Source organism: Periophthalmus magnuspinnatus, chromosome 17 (assembly GCF_009829125.3).
Source record: "Periophthalmus magnuspinnatus isolate fPerMag1 chromosome 17, fPerMag1.2.pri, whole genome shotgun sequence".
Taxonomy (NCBI): Eukaryota; Metazoa; Chordata; class Actinopteri; order Gobiiformes; family Gobiidae; genus Periophthalmus; species Periophthalmus magnuspinnatus.
In genome coordinates this window covers 11,363,899-11,380,756 of record NC_047142.1, presented here as the reverse complement: position 1 = coordinate 11,380,756, position 16,858 = coordinate 11,363,899, and the positions used below count along the sequence as shown (strand labels likewise).

At 37.5% G+C, this 16,858-nt stretch overlaps 1 protein-coding gene across 2 annotated transcripts in view; it reads left to right on the top strand.

Moving 5' to 3' along the window:
* The window catches only part of st3gal3b (ST3 beta-galactoside alpha-2,3-sialyltransferase 3b), a 77,565-nt gene that overhangs the window by 8,929 nt on the left and 51,778 nt on the right, over positions 1-16,858 (top strand). Inside the window, exons 2-5 of one of the 2 annotated variants that reach the window (XM_055228741.1) lie at positions 867-1,014; positions 13,836-13,955; positions 14,327-14,368; positions 16,699-16,741. In XM_055228741.1, coding sequence (XP_055084716.1) covers positions 906-1,014; positions 13,836-13,955; positions 14,327-14,368; positions 16,699-16,741 — 314 coding nt within the window. In that variant the 5' untranslated portion in view covers positions 867-905. The remainder of the gene's footprint in view (positions 1-866; positions 1,015-13,835; positions 13,956-14,326; positions 14,369-16,698; positions 16,742-16,858) is intronic. The other variant, XM_033982550.2, reaches the window with a different exon arrangement.

Below are 16,858 nucleotides of genomic sequence, written 5' to 3'. Positions count from 1 at the left end.
GTTACAAGTCAGGAGACTGCAGTAGTCAACTGTATTTCCTACAGGCAAAAATAGATAAAAGGTGTTTTTGTTTTTTAGAGCCTGTATAGTCCAAATAAAGATTATGAACATATGACTACAATTAGTTAATGATTTGGTTTGGAGCTCAAGTGTTGCATTAAGTTTAACTGTTCAAATAGCTACTTTAAACAGTCTGTATTGTTTATGCTCTGGAAATCTCAAGTGATTTTTTTTTTTTGTCATACCACTCAGCCCCATATACTTTAAGTACATTTGATAGGGTTTCATGATAATCCAATTGTCACTTGACGTGGTGTGACAATTGGATTATCAAACTCGTGGTAAATATTTATCATAGTTTCACATCAGTAACATAAAAAGTTGAAAAATACAGGAAGTAGTGGGGAATCTCTTCTGGTGTCATTAACACACAAATTTCCATTGAAAATGCAGAGACAGACACCTATTTTTCCCCTCAACGGTTTCAACATTCATTTAACAAACTAAAGGTGTTTTTTGTTTGTCAACTTATAACTATTGTGTAGTTTTGGCCCTTATTTACTTTATGGTTGCTAGGTAACAGTTTTGGAATTACCTCTACATGTCATATCTACTCCCCCGGATGCAAAATCATAATCTGATCTAAAAATTTTATACAACGTTGGAACTTTTATTTATACAAAGTTGTTCTGTTTCATTATATTATTTTAAGGAAACAAACGCCGTTTTCTGTCTCTGCACTGGTATTGTTTGTCATTGGGGTTTGGTAGATACGTAAAGCCGTAGTAATGAAATCGATATCGGAACTGAAAAAGGTGGATCGGTGCGTATCTAATGTGTACTTTAACCGTGTGTGCTGTGTGCAGGTGAGGAGCCCGCTGGTGCCATGTGAATGACTGTAGACCATGAAGCCCACACACAAGCTTCTGTTCGTCCTGTGCTCCATGCTGGTCCTGGGCTTCATGTACTACTCGTCCGGGAAGCTGCACCTGTTCGTGTGGGGGCAGAAATCTCGTAAGTACCCCTGCCCTACCCTCCGATACCCTCCATACACCCCATACCCCCATTACCTAACACGACCAAAGGACTAAAGCTTTTCATGGTGAACTGTGCCAACGTCCTCAGGGTTCACACACTCTTGAGAAACCCGTTGGAAGTCTGTTTTCAGGGACTTGATTTAGATTGTCTGTCAGTGATATTTTAAAATTTTATATAATCTATTGGATGCTAGCTTGTATTAAATCAAATTCATATTTTCTTTTCCATTATGCTCACTTTTCACATATTTTAAAAAGCTGAATTTGATCATATCGTGCAGGTTAAAGTTAACGTGAAGACTTTAGCTGCACTAGGACTGATCACTACTGCTCCTCTCATCTATACAAACTCAAAACACCTAGACTAAAATGTCCAAAAGCAAGTTAAAGATACACTATGTAATTTTATGTTGGGGTGTTCATCAACTTGCTTTTCTTCGTGGAGATAAAACAATTTTTATACCGTACTGACAGAGATAAGCGGGCGACGGAAAAGTTGCACAGTGCACCTTAAAATGAGTCAGTTTAATTAATGATTCTATTTTTAGACCCAACAGGGAATTACTGACCATCAGCCACGATTGTAACATTGTAAGTGTTGTAGTGAATCACTTAATCTCTATATATGACTGATATCACTATTGTATTACTGTAATGCGAAATATGTTTCCAGTTAGAACATGTTGGTTCAATATCATAAACTTGTGTTAAGCAACTTTATTGAACATTTCCTCCATTCAAACAAAGCCCAGCCTTCTCTTATCATTTGGTTGAATTAGCAAGTCATCATAACCCCAGTAATCGGCCATGTTATAAAGTCCCACTGGTTTCCTGGGAGTGTGTGAACTCTACACATTAAACTTAAAATGTGATACTCCAGGCTGTTTTGGTTCTGTTTTGCTCTTGACCTGTGTGCTCTCCTCCTTTAAAAAATGTTTCTGCTGTTTGTCTACTGCCCAGCGATATCTCCAACGTTTTAAATCAAATTACTTTTTTTTTGTAAACTTGCCAGAGCCCGGATACTGCAAGATCTACCTAATAAGATTACATCTCTGGTCTGACCGGATAAACTTGCCGACTTGGAAACATATCTGAAAGCCTGTCACGATAATTACTAAATTAACTTAAAAATTTTAAAGTTCTATAAATGACTGATGGAATAATCGTGTTTTCTTTGTGCTAATAGGGAACTTTTTGTGTTTTTCTGTACTATAATTTGATTCTTTGAGCTGAAAAAGGTTGAATACATGATTTTCACAATTCATATAGAAGCAAACTAACTACAATTTTTCATTTTGCTATTTATTTATTGGAAGGTCGTCTTTATATTTTCATGTCTATTCAGTGTAGATTCTCATGAAAGGAATCAAAACTATGAATGAACAAATATGGACTGTAGCAAACAAAAAAGAGTGAAATAACTTGTAACATGTTTTATGTATAGACTGTATAAAGAAGTGGAGTGTGACGTCACCCATAGCCTCGATGAGCTTCTATTGACTGGATTTGAACGCTAACAGTTACAGGGTCGAATTTGGCGCCAAGTTGCATATTAGGAATTCCGACTGCGAGTATCATAGCAACCAAAGAGCCAATCCGGAGCGAGGCTGTTGATGGTAATGCCCCTTCCCGCCCGCACCGCTGATTTAGCAAGGACCAGCCGCTTAGCAACACTTTCAATCAAACCTTTTGCTAACGCTAGCGGGAGTGACCTCGGGAAAAGAAGTCTGATTTGTCTGTTATTAATGTTCATATGTTGAGTTACGGATATAACAGCGAAATAAAAATACCAGGATCATGTAGAGCGGGTCGATAGCAGTTACAGAGAGCGGAGTGTCATTTTCCAAGGTAAAGTGATTTGCCGCTAGAGTGAATGGAGCCAGAAGTGCGCCCATAATCACTTCCTATTTGGAATGCGTACATGGTTAGCAATGTCCATTTATATAAACAGTCTATAATTTTATGTTTTATATTCTTGAAAATGGCCACGCTTTGCTTTGATCACTGCTGTTCACACTCTCGGCATGTCAATAATGAACCTGACATGGCACAACTGTGAAGTGAAAACCATTTCGGGAGAGCTCATTAAGAAAAGGCCAAAAGTTTGAAGCGCTGGGTGAATTTAAAATATAACGATAAAATTCAAATTGTTAATTATTGAAGCATTTTTAATCTTTGCTACATAATTCCATACCTTTTAGTTTTATATATTTGATGTCTAAAGAATGCATATGATGTAGAAAGTAGTAAACATAGTAACAACATTTGTGTATATCTGCTCTTCGCGTTACTGTGACTGGCCTATTTGCAGCTGTGATTAGATCTGAGTTTGAAGGGAAATGATGAAAAAAAGAGACAAATTATGATTTGGCAGCGCTGAAGCCTAACCGAAACCGAGACCTTGATACTGAATTAAACTGCATTTCTGTAGATCTTAAAATAGCCTGAAATGAAGACGCCTTCTTTGCTTCCTGCTTCTAAATATGGTGCAGCTGACATGGAATGATTTCCTGGCAAGGCTGCAAAGTATGAATCTATGAGGGCAGTAAAGAGACTGTGAATACTTGGACTCAAAAGGTGCATTGTGTTGGGTCATTGAGTTCTGAATGGCTGAATAACATTAGTTTTGAGTTGCTTCTAGATTTCTGCATTTTGGATTGTAACCAGTGGAATGTAGACGTGGAAAATCTATACATTTTTTAAAACGTTGCGCAACGTGTGGTTATAGATCGCTTTGCTTGCGCTGTTGTAGGAACACTGGATTGACAAGGAGATATAAGTAGCTCTTGATATAAGTAGCTCTTGAGGTCAAAATAAGTCAGCTGTGTACTGTATCTAATTGTAAAGCATTTTATTGTCTAAAAATCAGGAAGTGTGAGTTAGCATGCTAGTCGTTGTTAGCTTTAGTGTATTGTAAAGTGCCGCTCTGGCCTCTGAAAGTTGCGGTGAATAACTTGGATGCTCCCGAGGTATAAGGTAACTCTGGACCGCTGCAACCTGTTCAGTTTTTCATATTTTTAAGACCATATAAATCTGGTGCACTTCATTTAAATACGTTGAAAACTATACACTAGAAACAGTCATAAATATTAACTGCTAATTTCATTTAATCTCACTTCCTGCTGTTACCAGGTGTGGACACATACCTAAATCCAGCCTTCTCTGTATGGGCATATGTTCTGCTTTTTATTTTCAGTTGTTGAGACGTAATACCCACAGTATGTGCCCTTTAAAGGCCCTATATCAGATTCTTACTGTCCTAAAAAGGTGAAAAGTGGAACTAGTTCATTTAAAAAAGTTTGCTGTTTCACTCTTTCAGTCAGTCACCGGGGTAGACTGACTGAAGCGAGGTCGCCAAACTGTGCCATTGGCCACTCATACCACTACCAACACTCATGCACACACAACATTCATACTAGGCAATGTGGGTGAAGTGTTTCGCCTAAAGACACAACAACTGATATTCCCAACCATCTACCATCCCAGTACTAACTATGCTCCACCCTGCTTAGCTTCTGAGATCTGACGAGATCAGGCTTAGACAAGGAGGTTTGTCCACAACTAACACACCATCCACACATTTCCTGATACTCACACGATAATTCCGTTGTGTACTACCTGCATTTTAACGTTTTATTTTTACCCAGAGCTGCTTATAGATTATATCTGTACTGGGGCAAGACAAATTTTGCTCAAATACATAGGAAAAATTGGGCGGTTACAGTTGTACTTGTGTGTGTCAGCAGGGGTCACTGTGAGGTGTGTGAAAACATGAGATTGTTCTGCGCCTCCCACTGAGTGTTACTCTGTACAAACATTCTCAGACTGCAGCTTTGGCACACTATGTCCACATGCCTTTTGGTTTCTCCTAGTAATGCCAAGTTTCCTATAAGAGTCTCCCCAACATCTCAGAATATGTCAGTTTAATATATGCTGCTAGAAATATCACTAACATTTCTCGATGAGGAAGTAAAAGCATTAAAAAGTAGTTGTTCAAGTATTCATTACATGTTATAAGAAGATTACAGCTAATGTGTGATTTTATTTTTATGAACATAAGTGCACTGTCATGATAATTACTGTATCAACTTCTAGGGATGGGCTATATATCGGTTCCAGTATCGGTGTTGGCTGATATGCTACAGATTTTTCAGCTGACCTTGATACAGATTTTTAAGACCATCTTTTTTTATTGGCAAGTATCGGTTATCAGCCAAAGCATCTCTATCGACTTCAGTATCATTCAGTATGTTAGATGGAACAGTTATTTTTAGTGGTTTAACAGCAAAGAAGCCACACTGGCCCATTTCAAACCCAAACAGCCATACTTTTTTTTTTTTTTTTACAAGTAACGAGTCTAAGTGATTAACAATTCAACTGTTTGCAGCCATTAAGACATAAAGTATATGTAACATTTTGTATTTATGTATTTATTTAACTTTGTGGACTTATTTGAGGTGTTTTTAGGGGGTGTGGGAGTTTTGAGCAAATTATATATAATTAATTATATATATTTCCTGCATTCTGGTGCATTTTATATGTAATATTTACTCTACAAAATTATATTTTTTTCTGATTTTATACATGGGATTTGCACAGGTGAATAGTTAAAAAAATATAAATGGAATGAATACTCGTTGGTATGCTACAAGCCCTGTCAAATACAAACTTGATAAACATATACCTATTTACTTTTTTTTTTTTTTTTTTTTCTTTCTCAAAGTGCAAAGAGCCACACTGTAGGCTTTAAAGAGCCAAATGCGGCTCTTTAGAGAGTTATTACGGACTCCTGGACTAGTGGGTTTTGGTTATTTTTTCAGCAGTATTAGAGCTGAAGGAGGCTGAATTGTGAACTAAAATTACCTGCATTCAGTTATTTATTTATTTCAGCTTGTGTTTTTTGTATTGTTCATTTTGAATACTTTTTGTGTATAATTCTACTTTGTAGTTTGGTTTCAATATTATCGTCTATAGTTACTTAAGCAGTATATCGCACTTCAAAATGTGTTATTATTATTTATTATAGAGGATGTACTCAATATTCTAACTTTGCATATCTCCTGAAAAAACAATTGAGATATTGTCAATTTTTCATTATATCTTCTACCTCTATCGCAACCTGCTTGGAGGGTCCAACGTCTGCTTGTCTCCATGGAGATGCTTTGCCTACAAGGTTCTGCGATATGGCATTACACTTATGCTTTTCTCCATGGAGATAGATATGATACAACCAGGCTAAGTTACAAGTCAGCTCTATGAAGATGCTAGCTCACTTAGTCTTGGTAAGCATGCATTCTCACTCGTTTTGTTTTTCTTTTTTTGGCAATAAAAACACAGGTTATGTAGCGAATGCTAAATAAATTGATACTGTGGAACTTCCCGCAGTAGGTGGTTGACCCTACACCAGAAAAGTCCTATAGTACACCTTTTTTAACGCAGTCACTTGTGTTACGGCGTGCTTGGTGTCGTCGATGTTTTTGGATGTTTTTGGTTTGATGAGTCATGTTTTGGAACAGGAGGTACAGACATGTACATGAGGTCATCTGTCCCACAAACGAGCACAACGCACACTACTTGTCAACATACTGGAAAAGTGGTCAAAGGCACGCTGGAGTATTAAGGTGATGGCTATCTCCGTTCAAATATTTCTCCTAAAACCTTTCAAGACATTTTGTGTGTACCAGCTTGTAACGCTGCGGTTGTGGTCCAAACCTCAGACCACATACTTGTCCTTACATGCGCCGCTTTAAGGTCATTGAGTCTACAGCTACGTTACAGTGAAATCTTGGTGTTTATGCTTTTTTTGGCCTTCTCTGAGATTTTCAATTTTACACGCTTTGCTTCAGCCACACTTTCAAATAAAAGTTAATGCTGATTTTTTCCTGTAGTGTATAGTAAATAATGTGTCCATGTTGTGACAGGGGAATTTGTAATTGAGCAAAGTTTTAACTGGCTCACTTCTGGTTAAAAGTTGACATTATTTAAAAGTATGTGGACAACTGGTTTTATAGCATAGCATAATTAGCTGTTTAATAAAATGTTTTGTTTATTTTTATTTTAGCTGTTTATATATAACAATATTGATTACAAATTAATGCGCTGATACCAGTACAGGCATTACATATCTGCACCCATACTGAAAAATGTGTGGGATCGGGTATTGGCTCCACGATATTGTGATTGTGGGCCTTTAATTGATTTAATAATAATAATAATAATAATAATAAAAGTATTTTCAGGCTGATCTTGTTGTAGAATGCTTCATAATGTTTGAACTTTTATTCATATGAAGCTGCTCAGAAGTAGTTTGAAGGAGAAATAACAGTTGCGTAACACGATTGGATCTCTTGTGTAATAGGTGAACGATGTTTTAGGAAAATAAATGCCATTTTCTGTCCTTACACTGGTATCGGTTAAGATCAGGTATTGGCAGAAACTTGAAGTCAAAGTATCAGTATCGGAACTGAAAAATTGGATTGTACATTTCTACAAATTAATAGCAAAAAAATGTATATCACTAGATCCAATGTTTTGATTTTAACTTTCACATTCACATTCAGCACATCGTTCTAGCAGGCCCATCATTTTAACAGCAGCAGTGAAGCATGCCAATAGAACTAATAAATATTTCACATGATGACGTAGCGCAAAGTAGCAAAACCGCACAACAAGAAACTGGTTAAATCCACCTGTCACTCACTCAAAGAGGAGTGCAGACTAACGATTTCACCAATATAACACATCATCACAGGAAACGGGATTCAGATTAAACCTTTTTATCACCGTATTGCCCCAGCCTACGCTCCAATTTTGTATATTTCCCCCTTTTTTTTTTTGTTAAATCCCTCATCTCTAGTTACAAGTCTGTCAACGAAGAATGCACATCTACTCCAGTTGATTCGATTCCAGGAGTGAACACAGCAAACGTTTAAGTGCCAACATTTTCTTCCCCGAAACATGCTCCGACAATGCTCTGCCTTTGTAAGCCACTCCACGTTTGATCTGCCCTACTTGTATTGTGTCTATCCACCTCAGAACCTCTTCCTCTGGCTTCCCGTCGTTCTCCCGCCCCAGATGTTTCGCTCTGAACGGGATCAAAGTTGAGCTCTTACGGGGCTGCGACCTCTATAATCTGTATCTTATTCCCAATGTCATGTACACCATTACTCAGAGCTGTTCATCTACGTTAACGCTGGTGGTTTTGTATATAGTCTACGCGGAGTGAGAGAGACGTCGTCGATAAAAAATTTCTGACCTGTGATCTTTGGGACCATGAGGCTCGCTGCGGCTAACATCTGCTACATGCAAATTTACCAGATGGGAGCTAACGTGGATCAGCGTAAGCAGCGATATTACAGATAGACTGTTTCACGACACTAGAAAAACATATTCTTTATTTAGCAACGCACTGGAACAAAATGTTTACACGTGTTATGCCCAAAATCCTCTAGTTTACTTCAACTTTGCTGTCAAGTGTCAAATGTAAATCAGTTATAATTCTGTAAAGATATGTACATTAAGAAAAGAAAAAAAAATTGGAACTTTATTAAATTATTTACTTTTTCTCCTTTACCTATCTTACCTACCCGTACACGTACATTGGAGACACTACATTGCCTCACGTTCATTTCTTTGAGACTGATCTTAACCTTTACCATAGTCATTATTTGCCTAAACTTAACTTAAACCGTAACCTTAACCAATTTTAACCCATATCAGTACAGTTTACATGTATCAGTACATTTTTTATTGCATTTTGTGACATCAACCTGTCCAAATACTGAAGGTGGGAACTGGTATTTTTGCTAAAACCTGGCTGACAATTTTGTTTTTGTTTTAAAAGGCTGTGTTTTTCCACACTGTGCCTGATCAAACAAATCAGTTCAAATCACCCTGTTGATCGAATAATAATAATCCTTATGTTTTTATCCCCATAAGGAAAGCAGGTCCCTATAATATATGTGAGTGTGTTTACAGATTTCAGTCCCCACAGTGTGATAAATCCTACCCACACATACACGCACATAGTTACACATGCACACAGTTACGCACACACACACACTTGCACTCCCACACCCTTACACTTTCACTCCCATATAAGAAGAACAGATGGCATTCGTCACTCCTTCAAACATGGATGTATGCACTCCCTATTCCCTCAAGGCAAAATGTCTCGTCCCTTTTATTGTTTATATTGTCTCTAATATCACAATTAAAAAAAAAAAAAAGGAAAAATATGTAATAATATATATGTATATTAGCATATTTACTCATTTGGTACTTTTAGTGAACACCAAAACATTATTCTATACCCTGAAACGCAGCCGTCTCCCTGTATAATCGTTTCATAAAAGTTAAAATGTAAGTTAATTTGAATTTCACTGGGAGTTTAGTTGATAAAGGCGTACTGTACTTATTTCCTTTAAGCTTCTGATATTTTGTATTTTATTTAAACTTTTTTATTTTTTTGATGATGCTATTCTTCCACTGGTCGGCCACATGTCGAATTTCCCCATGGTTGTTATTCACGTTGAGAATAATTGCGATCAACTTTTATATCACGATAATGATTCAAGTTGCTGACGGGTTGAAAATGTTTTGGGTATGATTGATTTATAATGTAAATATTATGGATAAGTTCTACATTGTAACCGCTGTTTACAGTGTTGTACTTTGTTATAAGTGAAAACAACAGTAGTTTAGTTGGAGTTGGAGCGTTTGTCCACTGATCCGAAGGTTGGCGGTTCGAATCCCTCTCTTGGGTCAGGTTGGCGGTGCAGTTCCAGCTCGCCCCCAGTGTCTGCGTACACCGGTGTATGAATATTTGAGTCCCTTGAAGGTGGAAAAGTGCTGTATAAAAAAGTGTGACCGTTTACCAAGAGATCGTACGTATCTTTTTCTGCCCATTCTGGTGATACAATGACGATTATCTTTGTGGGACATTTTGTACAATCGTGAGAATTGCCGACAAACGATTATTGGCAACCCTTTATGTCACGATAAATGATATTATTGTTGGTCCCATCCCTACCGCTTGAGGATTAGTACAAGTCATTCTGATTCTGATTGCGAGGAAACATGACATTTTCATAGTTTAAGGTAATGACAGTGTTCATGTTCTCCCCATGTCTGCGCTTTCCTCAGGGTGCTCTGCTTCCTACCTTCAAGTGTCATCAATCTTCAACCTGTCTGTATAATGACAAACAGTGTTTCCCATTAACGGGAGACAAGATTCGCTTATTACGGTGGAAGGAGATGAAGATTGTGGTGCCACCCGTAGTCTATTTTTTGTCCCCTTAGTCTAAAAAGGAGATGAACAAAAATTGGTGGCACAAATAACACTTTATTTACTTCTGTATGCTTTTGACAATACTAGAAGCATATATTTCATTTATGAGGGCACTAATACTTTTTAAAACGTTTTTATTAAATAGAACAATTCAAATATGGACCATTTGTGCCACCTTAGTTTCAGTTTAAACCTGTGGGGAAACGCTGAACAGTTATTTTGCTATTTGATTAATCTAACAATGATATTCTTTTCATTCTTAAGGATCTCAAAAGGCCCAATGACTTTGACTCACTTTGTCCCAGATAAAGCTAAAGTGACGTCGCTCGAGGCCATCCCCATTATATTTTAAGACAAAATGGGTTGGATGTTAGTGACTAGTTGTGATAAATCAATTAACTTGTGTATAATTCGGATTTAACATTCAAAAATGCCACTGCTGCATGTTTTACATCTTTTTTTTTTCTTTGGCGCTCAGTGGACCATACAGAAAGTCGCTACAAGAAACCTCCATAGCATCACAGCCGACCTATGCTGCTTTTAATTAGCCTTCTGTACGATGGCTTATCTATTATTAAAAATGCTTAAAATCTTTTGTGGTGTTGACCTGAGCCAAGAAAGCCACGTATTACATTATTCATTCAACTAATTCAATTGCCATAGCAGTCATGTGTCTTAAGAACTGGATTGTGGCTGACAGATGGTGATTTTTGACTGTTTGAGATGTTGAAAATGACAGCAGAGCGCTTGTTTTGGTTGGGAGTGCCTCAACAGTTACTTTATAACACCTGCGCAAACATCTTATCATTATACTGGCTTATCCGGTTGTTGGAGGAATTGTGGTGTGCAGGGAGCAAATCATTTCATGTCCCCAGGTACAGACTTTTGGAACAGTCTGCGATCGGAGCTGAGAGCAGTGTTTTAGTAGTAATTTACAAGTGTCTGTAAATCGGGACAAACTATTATTGGGACTTTTATATTCTGTGGACACAAGCAATGAGATTAAACGTGTTCCGGATATTGAGATTAGCGGCACGGAAGTCATAGAAGGGTTTACAATGGACAGATTTGACAAGATATGGTAGAAATGGAAATCTTGCATTCCTCTTAAGGCCAGAGCACGTCTGATCCCGTGACCTTTCATTTTGTGTGGCTGTAACTACAAATGAAATAAACGAAACAACAACAGGGATCAGAGTGCACAGGCAGGAGACTGTATTCTGTGCTCAAGACCATTTCATAATTAGGCAGTTTCCATTCAGCTAATTAACAAGCTCCAGCTGTTAACTCTTTACAAAAATAGAATGAATGAAAAGCGCAACTGTGAAAATTGTAGTGTTTAGTATATGATTAATAACAATATAATTTTCTAGTGTATTTATTACCGCTTTTGCTGTATCAATTCAACAATAAATTCACAGTTTCTTACCTCAACTTTTGTAAAAATAGAATTCCCACCTAAATAATTGCCTTGTGGTGCACCCATAGACTGTAGACTGTTAGCCGCTGCGTTCCAAATAGGAAGTGATCATTGGTGTGCTTCTGGTTCTCTTGACTTGATCATTTGTCCTATAAAGCAAAAAAATAAAAGAAAAAAGGAGTTTATCATTCTATCATTTAAATCTCATCGCATTTAACATTTCATTTTATTAGGACTTTGTGGCCGCTCAAATAAATTGCAGCCAGCAACATGTCATTAGCCCATCATTATAAATACATTAGTACACCATTTACTTCCAGTTGCCTCTGAGGCTTTCCACGTGAACCGCAGTGCTTTCAGACATGAATACTAATGAATATTACAATAAAAAAATGCAGGATTCATTGCAAATTGAGGTTTCCCTGTCCATGTCTTATGTTTCACTCCTCACTCTTACAGTGCTGGTGTGTGGATGACGTGTGAGCTAGTAACAGGAACATCACCTCGAGCTATCAAATCACCACCTGCAGGCTGTGAAAAAGGCAGTAGTGCTAGAAATAACATGCCTCTCCATCTGCACCAGGCCCTAAATAAATAATAGTGTCTTCCAATGTGATGTTATTAAGTCTGCCACAGTATGTTTTTATTTGATTGAGTCTATTGCTACACAAAAATCCTCATAAACCATAATATTGAAACTACTTTATATCACTGACACAATAACCCTAAAGCAGAATAATCCCTGCAAACCTATTTCTTAAAGTAAAATACTGGTTAAAAAGCTGAAATAATTGGCCCTGTAAAACACTTACGGGGCTTGGCTGTATCGATATTTGTTTAAATTATTTTCTTTTAAAACACAAAATAAATCTCTTTAATATCAATTTCATGAACATAGGATAAATGGGTGTTTTAAGTTGCGTCATGTACATAGACTGTATATATAAGTGGACATAGCTAACCTGGTAGCTACCACGCTCCAAATAGGAAATGAGCATGGCTGCGCTGCTGGCTCCAATGACTCTGGCTCCAATTCACTTTACGTTGGAAAACTGTTGCCCCTCTCTCTGTAACTGCTGCTGTCAGGCTCGTCATTTTGGTCTTAAAATGTATTGACCCGCTTTACATCATCCTGGTATTTTTATTTCACTATAGAGTCCATAAATCAAGATATGAACATTAATAACAGACACATCACTAACATTAGCAGCAGGATTGACAGCGTTGCTAAGTGCTTGCTCCCTGCTAAACGAGCTGTGTGTGCAGGAAGGGGTGTTAACTTCAACAACCTGGCTCCGGATTGGCTCTTTGGTTGCTATGATATTCGTGTTTGTTAATTCCTAATAGGCAACTTGGTGCCAAATTTGCCCCTTTAACTTCTGGCCTTGATGAGCTTCATTTGACTGGAGCTGAATGCTATGGGGGACGTCACACTCCCTTAGTTCACCTCTTTACATGTTATGGTAGAAATAAAAGTTCCCCCAAAGAAATTGTACGTATGATAAACTTTGAGACTCAAACGTATTGTTCCAGCTGTCGTATATTGAACAACAATATAATAATTATCGTGACAGGCCTAAATGTTGTGGTGGTTGCGATAGTTGCCATAATAACAATTCTATAGTGACATTTTTGTAGAGATCTGATAGCGATAGAGATACATCCTGGTTCTCAAACTTAACTTAATTTAAAGTCAGTTTGGTTCACATTTTAGTCCTCTTTTGGGGTAGTACTCGTTCAGAACTACTTTAGCTATTTTAGACCTGATTCATCCCTGTGTTAAATCTTGAATAGTTTAGATCCAGTGGTACTCGAAGGCCCAAGTATTTATTTTGTGTGAAAAGTTTAAAAAGTTGTCAGGTCCAGCATACAATAGTATCATTAAATATAGATAAAAAATCCACTATAATGTAACTTTTCTGCTGCTACCTGCTTGTCTCCGTGGAGATGTTATTGTGTTGGCTGTAATTTTTCACAGTATGGCATTAAATGTATATCTTGCATTTATTCAGTTCATTTTTTTATTCACTAAAAATAGGTCTGTGAAAGAGGCTACCTTTCTTTGAGTGTTTAACCTTTTTGTTTTCAGAGACGAACGCAGAGTTTACAACTACTTCCACTACTACTTCTACTTATACCACTACTAGAACTGCTACTACTAAAAGACCAGATGTCAAACCAATAGCAGCAAGAGACAAACACATTACAGGTAGAGGAACCATGACCACCTCTTGTTCTCGCTGTCCCGGGTGTTCCTGAACTTTTGAGGTGTTGTCCATCTTCATCCAGCTTGCCTTTTCACTGGGATCCATTTTGTCTTCAAAGAGGGTTTTCATCACTGCCACAGTTACCTTATGTTGGTCTTTTCTACAAAGTTAATTTCCCACTTAAATCTATATATTTAGATTTTAAGATGGAGACAATGGGAGATGTATAATTTAACAAAATGGGATTATGGTGATTTAAACCACTGCAGCTGCTCACCTAACCTAACCTTAACCCTTTTCTGTTGTTCAGAGTTAGCCCAAAGCTAAGTTGGCAAAAGGGATGCTAACGCTGCTAACCATTTTGTTTTTGCAGAGATGGAGAATGACATCAACGCGGGACGAATAGTAGACTCAGGTACACAGAGCCCCGGTAGACCTATCATCCAACCCAGCCGCCCATTTTGAAACCTTTCTGCAAACCGCTCAAATGTTCAATTATGTTTATGGTAACTTGTGGCTTGACTGTATGAAGCAAAAAAAAAAAAAAGAGTTGAATAATGCAGTCCTTTATCCAAAGCTGCCAATTTGCATTTAAAACCTCTTTGTCACACAGGTGGCCAGAGATCTTAACACTACAATCATTTGAATTTCAAAGTCAGGTTCTGGTTGGATCAATGCAGAAAAATTAGCTTGCTAATTAGTATTTTATAAAGGCAAATTTCAAACATTTGTTTCCCTTTTTGCCAAGCTCAGTATTTGCATGTTCCATATTAAGTCCCAACTACTGTATACTAAGTTCTAGCCAAGAAGAGCCAGGGGAAAACTATAACTTTTTTGGGAGGTGGCTCAGCTAGTCGGAAAATTTTAAATGTATAACTAGTGTTTTGCATACGTGGTCAGTTTACAAAATAATACAAAAATATCCCAGTATATATTTTGTCATAAACGATGATCTCGTGCATTTCAGTGGTTTGCGGAACATTCCTTTGTGAATGTCAACAAATGAAGTAAAGGTTGTAGTCAGTTTCTTTTTAAGTGAACTTCAAAATTAAACTGTGTTAAACATGACACTACGCCTTTATTTTTGCCTGGATGTCTGAGAATATCCAGGAATTAACACTCCTAAATAACACTGAAAGTCCTGCCCATGTAGTGCTAAAGTAGTCTTTCTCTTCAGTAGCTGTACCACACTGCCCTCTTTTGTTCACTGTTAAGTATTGCTGTTAGGTAGGTTGTAAATAGTGTAGGCAGCCAACAGAGGGCGCCACATCCTCGGGGAGCCTCCTTTTTCCTTGTGTCTGTGTCCCCCGCGCTCACATCGGTGCTCTCTCTCCACCCGTGTCTAACCCTAACCAGCTCCACGCTTCTCCCCATCCTCCGCCTCTCCTCTTCCAGCCTCCTGCCTCACTGCGAAGACTGCCACAGGAACACAGCCCTCTGCTTCTGACTGTTAGCACTGTTAGCACGTGTTATTATTATTATTATTATTATTATTATTATTATGCTACTAATGCATAGAGAACAGTATATGCTTCACTTTGTTCTCAGGATGTCCAAAGAAAGCCAAGCAGGTTTAAGTCAGGGCAAAATGTGCAAAAGATGTGTTTCTTTGGCATTTTGGACTGGTAAATTAGCTGAGGAGAGATATAATTATTTAATTTAAATATTGATAAGTTTTATCTTAAAGTCACTTGTTTTAAAAATCCATAATTGTATCAAATAATCCAGAAACACTTTTTTTCGGCACTAACTAATAATAAAAAAATCTGCTTTGTTTAGCAGTCCTATTTTACACTTGTGAGCTTTAATCCATGTTATAATGTTACCTCATCAAAAACATACCTGGAGTTGTATTTTGTTTCATCACATGTTTGAGTAACCCTTTATCATAAATCTGTTTACATCTCCAAGGCTCAAAATGCTCTGTTCCACTTTATGATGTCATAAAGTGTAGTTTTCATGTTGCCCACCTTTTACTCAGAGATCGGCAATTCCAAATAATCCAAATAATTCTAGTGAAGGTGTATGGATTTTAAAAACACAGTGGAGCACTTCAGAGTTTGTGTGTTAAACATGTGTGAATGAAACAAAACACAACTCCAGGTCTGCTTGTGATGATGTAACAATATAATTACATAGATTAAAAAAATAGTGCAATATAGGCTCCTAAACTCTTGAGTAAAGTTTTAATAAAGCCTGTTTTTTATGTTCTTCTATTGTCTTTAATCTTAACTTAATGTATTTGCTATACAAGATGATGGCTAAACCCAAATATGCTAAAACAATCAGAGTAATGTGTAGAATTGTCCACTTACTGTAGAAAAATCTCCCAAATCTCCAAACTAGACCTGCTGTTTTGGTTTTCCTGGACATCCCTGTGCTCACTTTTTAACATTATTCCATTAACTCTAGCAATGTTAAGTTTACAGTTCACTCCAATTCTGCTTCCACATTATGATTTCCGCTTCGTCAGTGAGCCTTTACGATGCTTTTCAGACACCTATTGGCTGTGTCTGGTGTACCATAGGTGGTCGCTGTCTTCTTTTCTTCTTTTGTTTTACCTGGCACAGACTTCTCCTTGTTCTCCTGCTTCTTCTAATGCTGCTCCTTCAATGTTCCTTGTGAAAAGTGTAACAACTACAGCAACCAGGCTGCTAGTTGGATTCTCAATTATCAAGTTTACCACTGTCGATTACCGCAGTAGCATTGTAACGTGTCCATGTCCCTCTCTCTCTCTCTTTGCAGTGTATGATAAACAGGGCTTTCTACTGCAGCTTGACATCAAACTGTGAGTATATCATTTTTGTTTCATGTGTGTGATGCATGTTGGGTTGGTTTTCATGTGGGGCTGCTCATATGTCGCAATCAAATCAAAATTGCAATTTAGCTGAAATTATTTAGACTG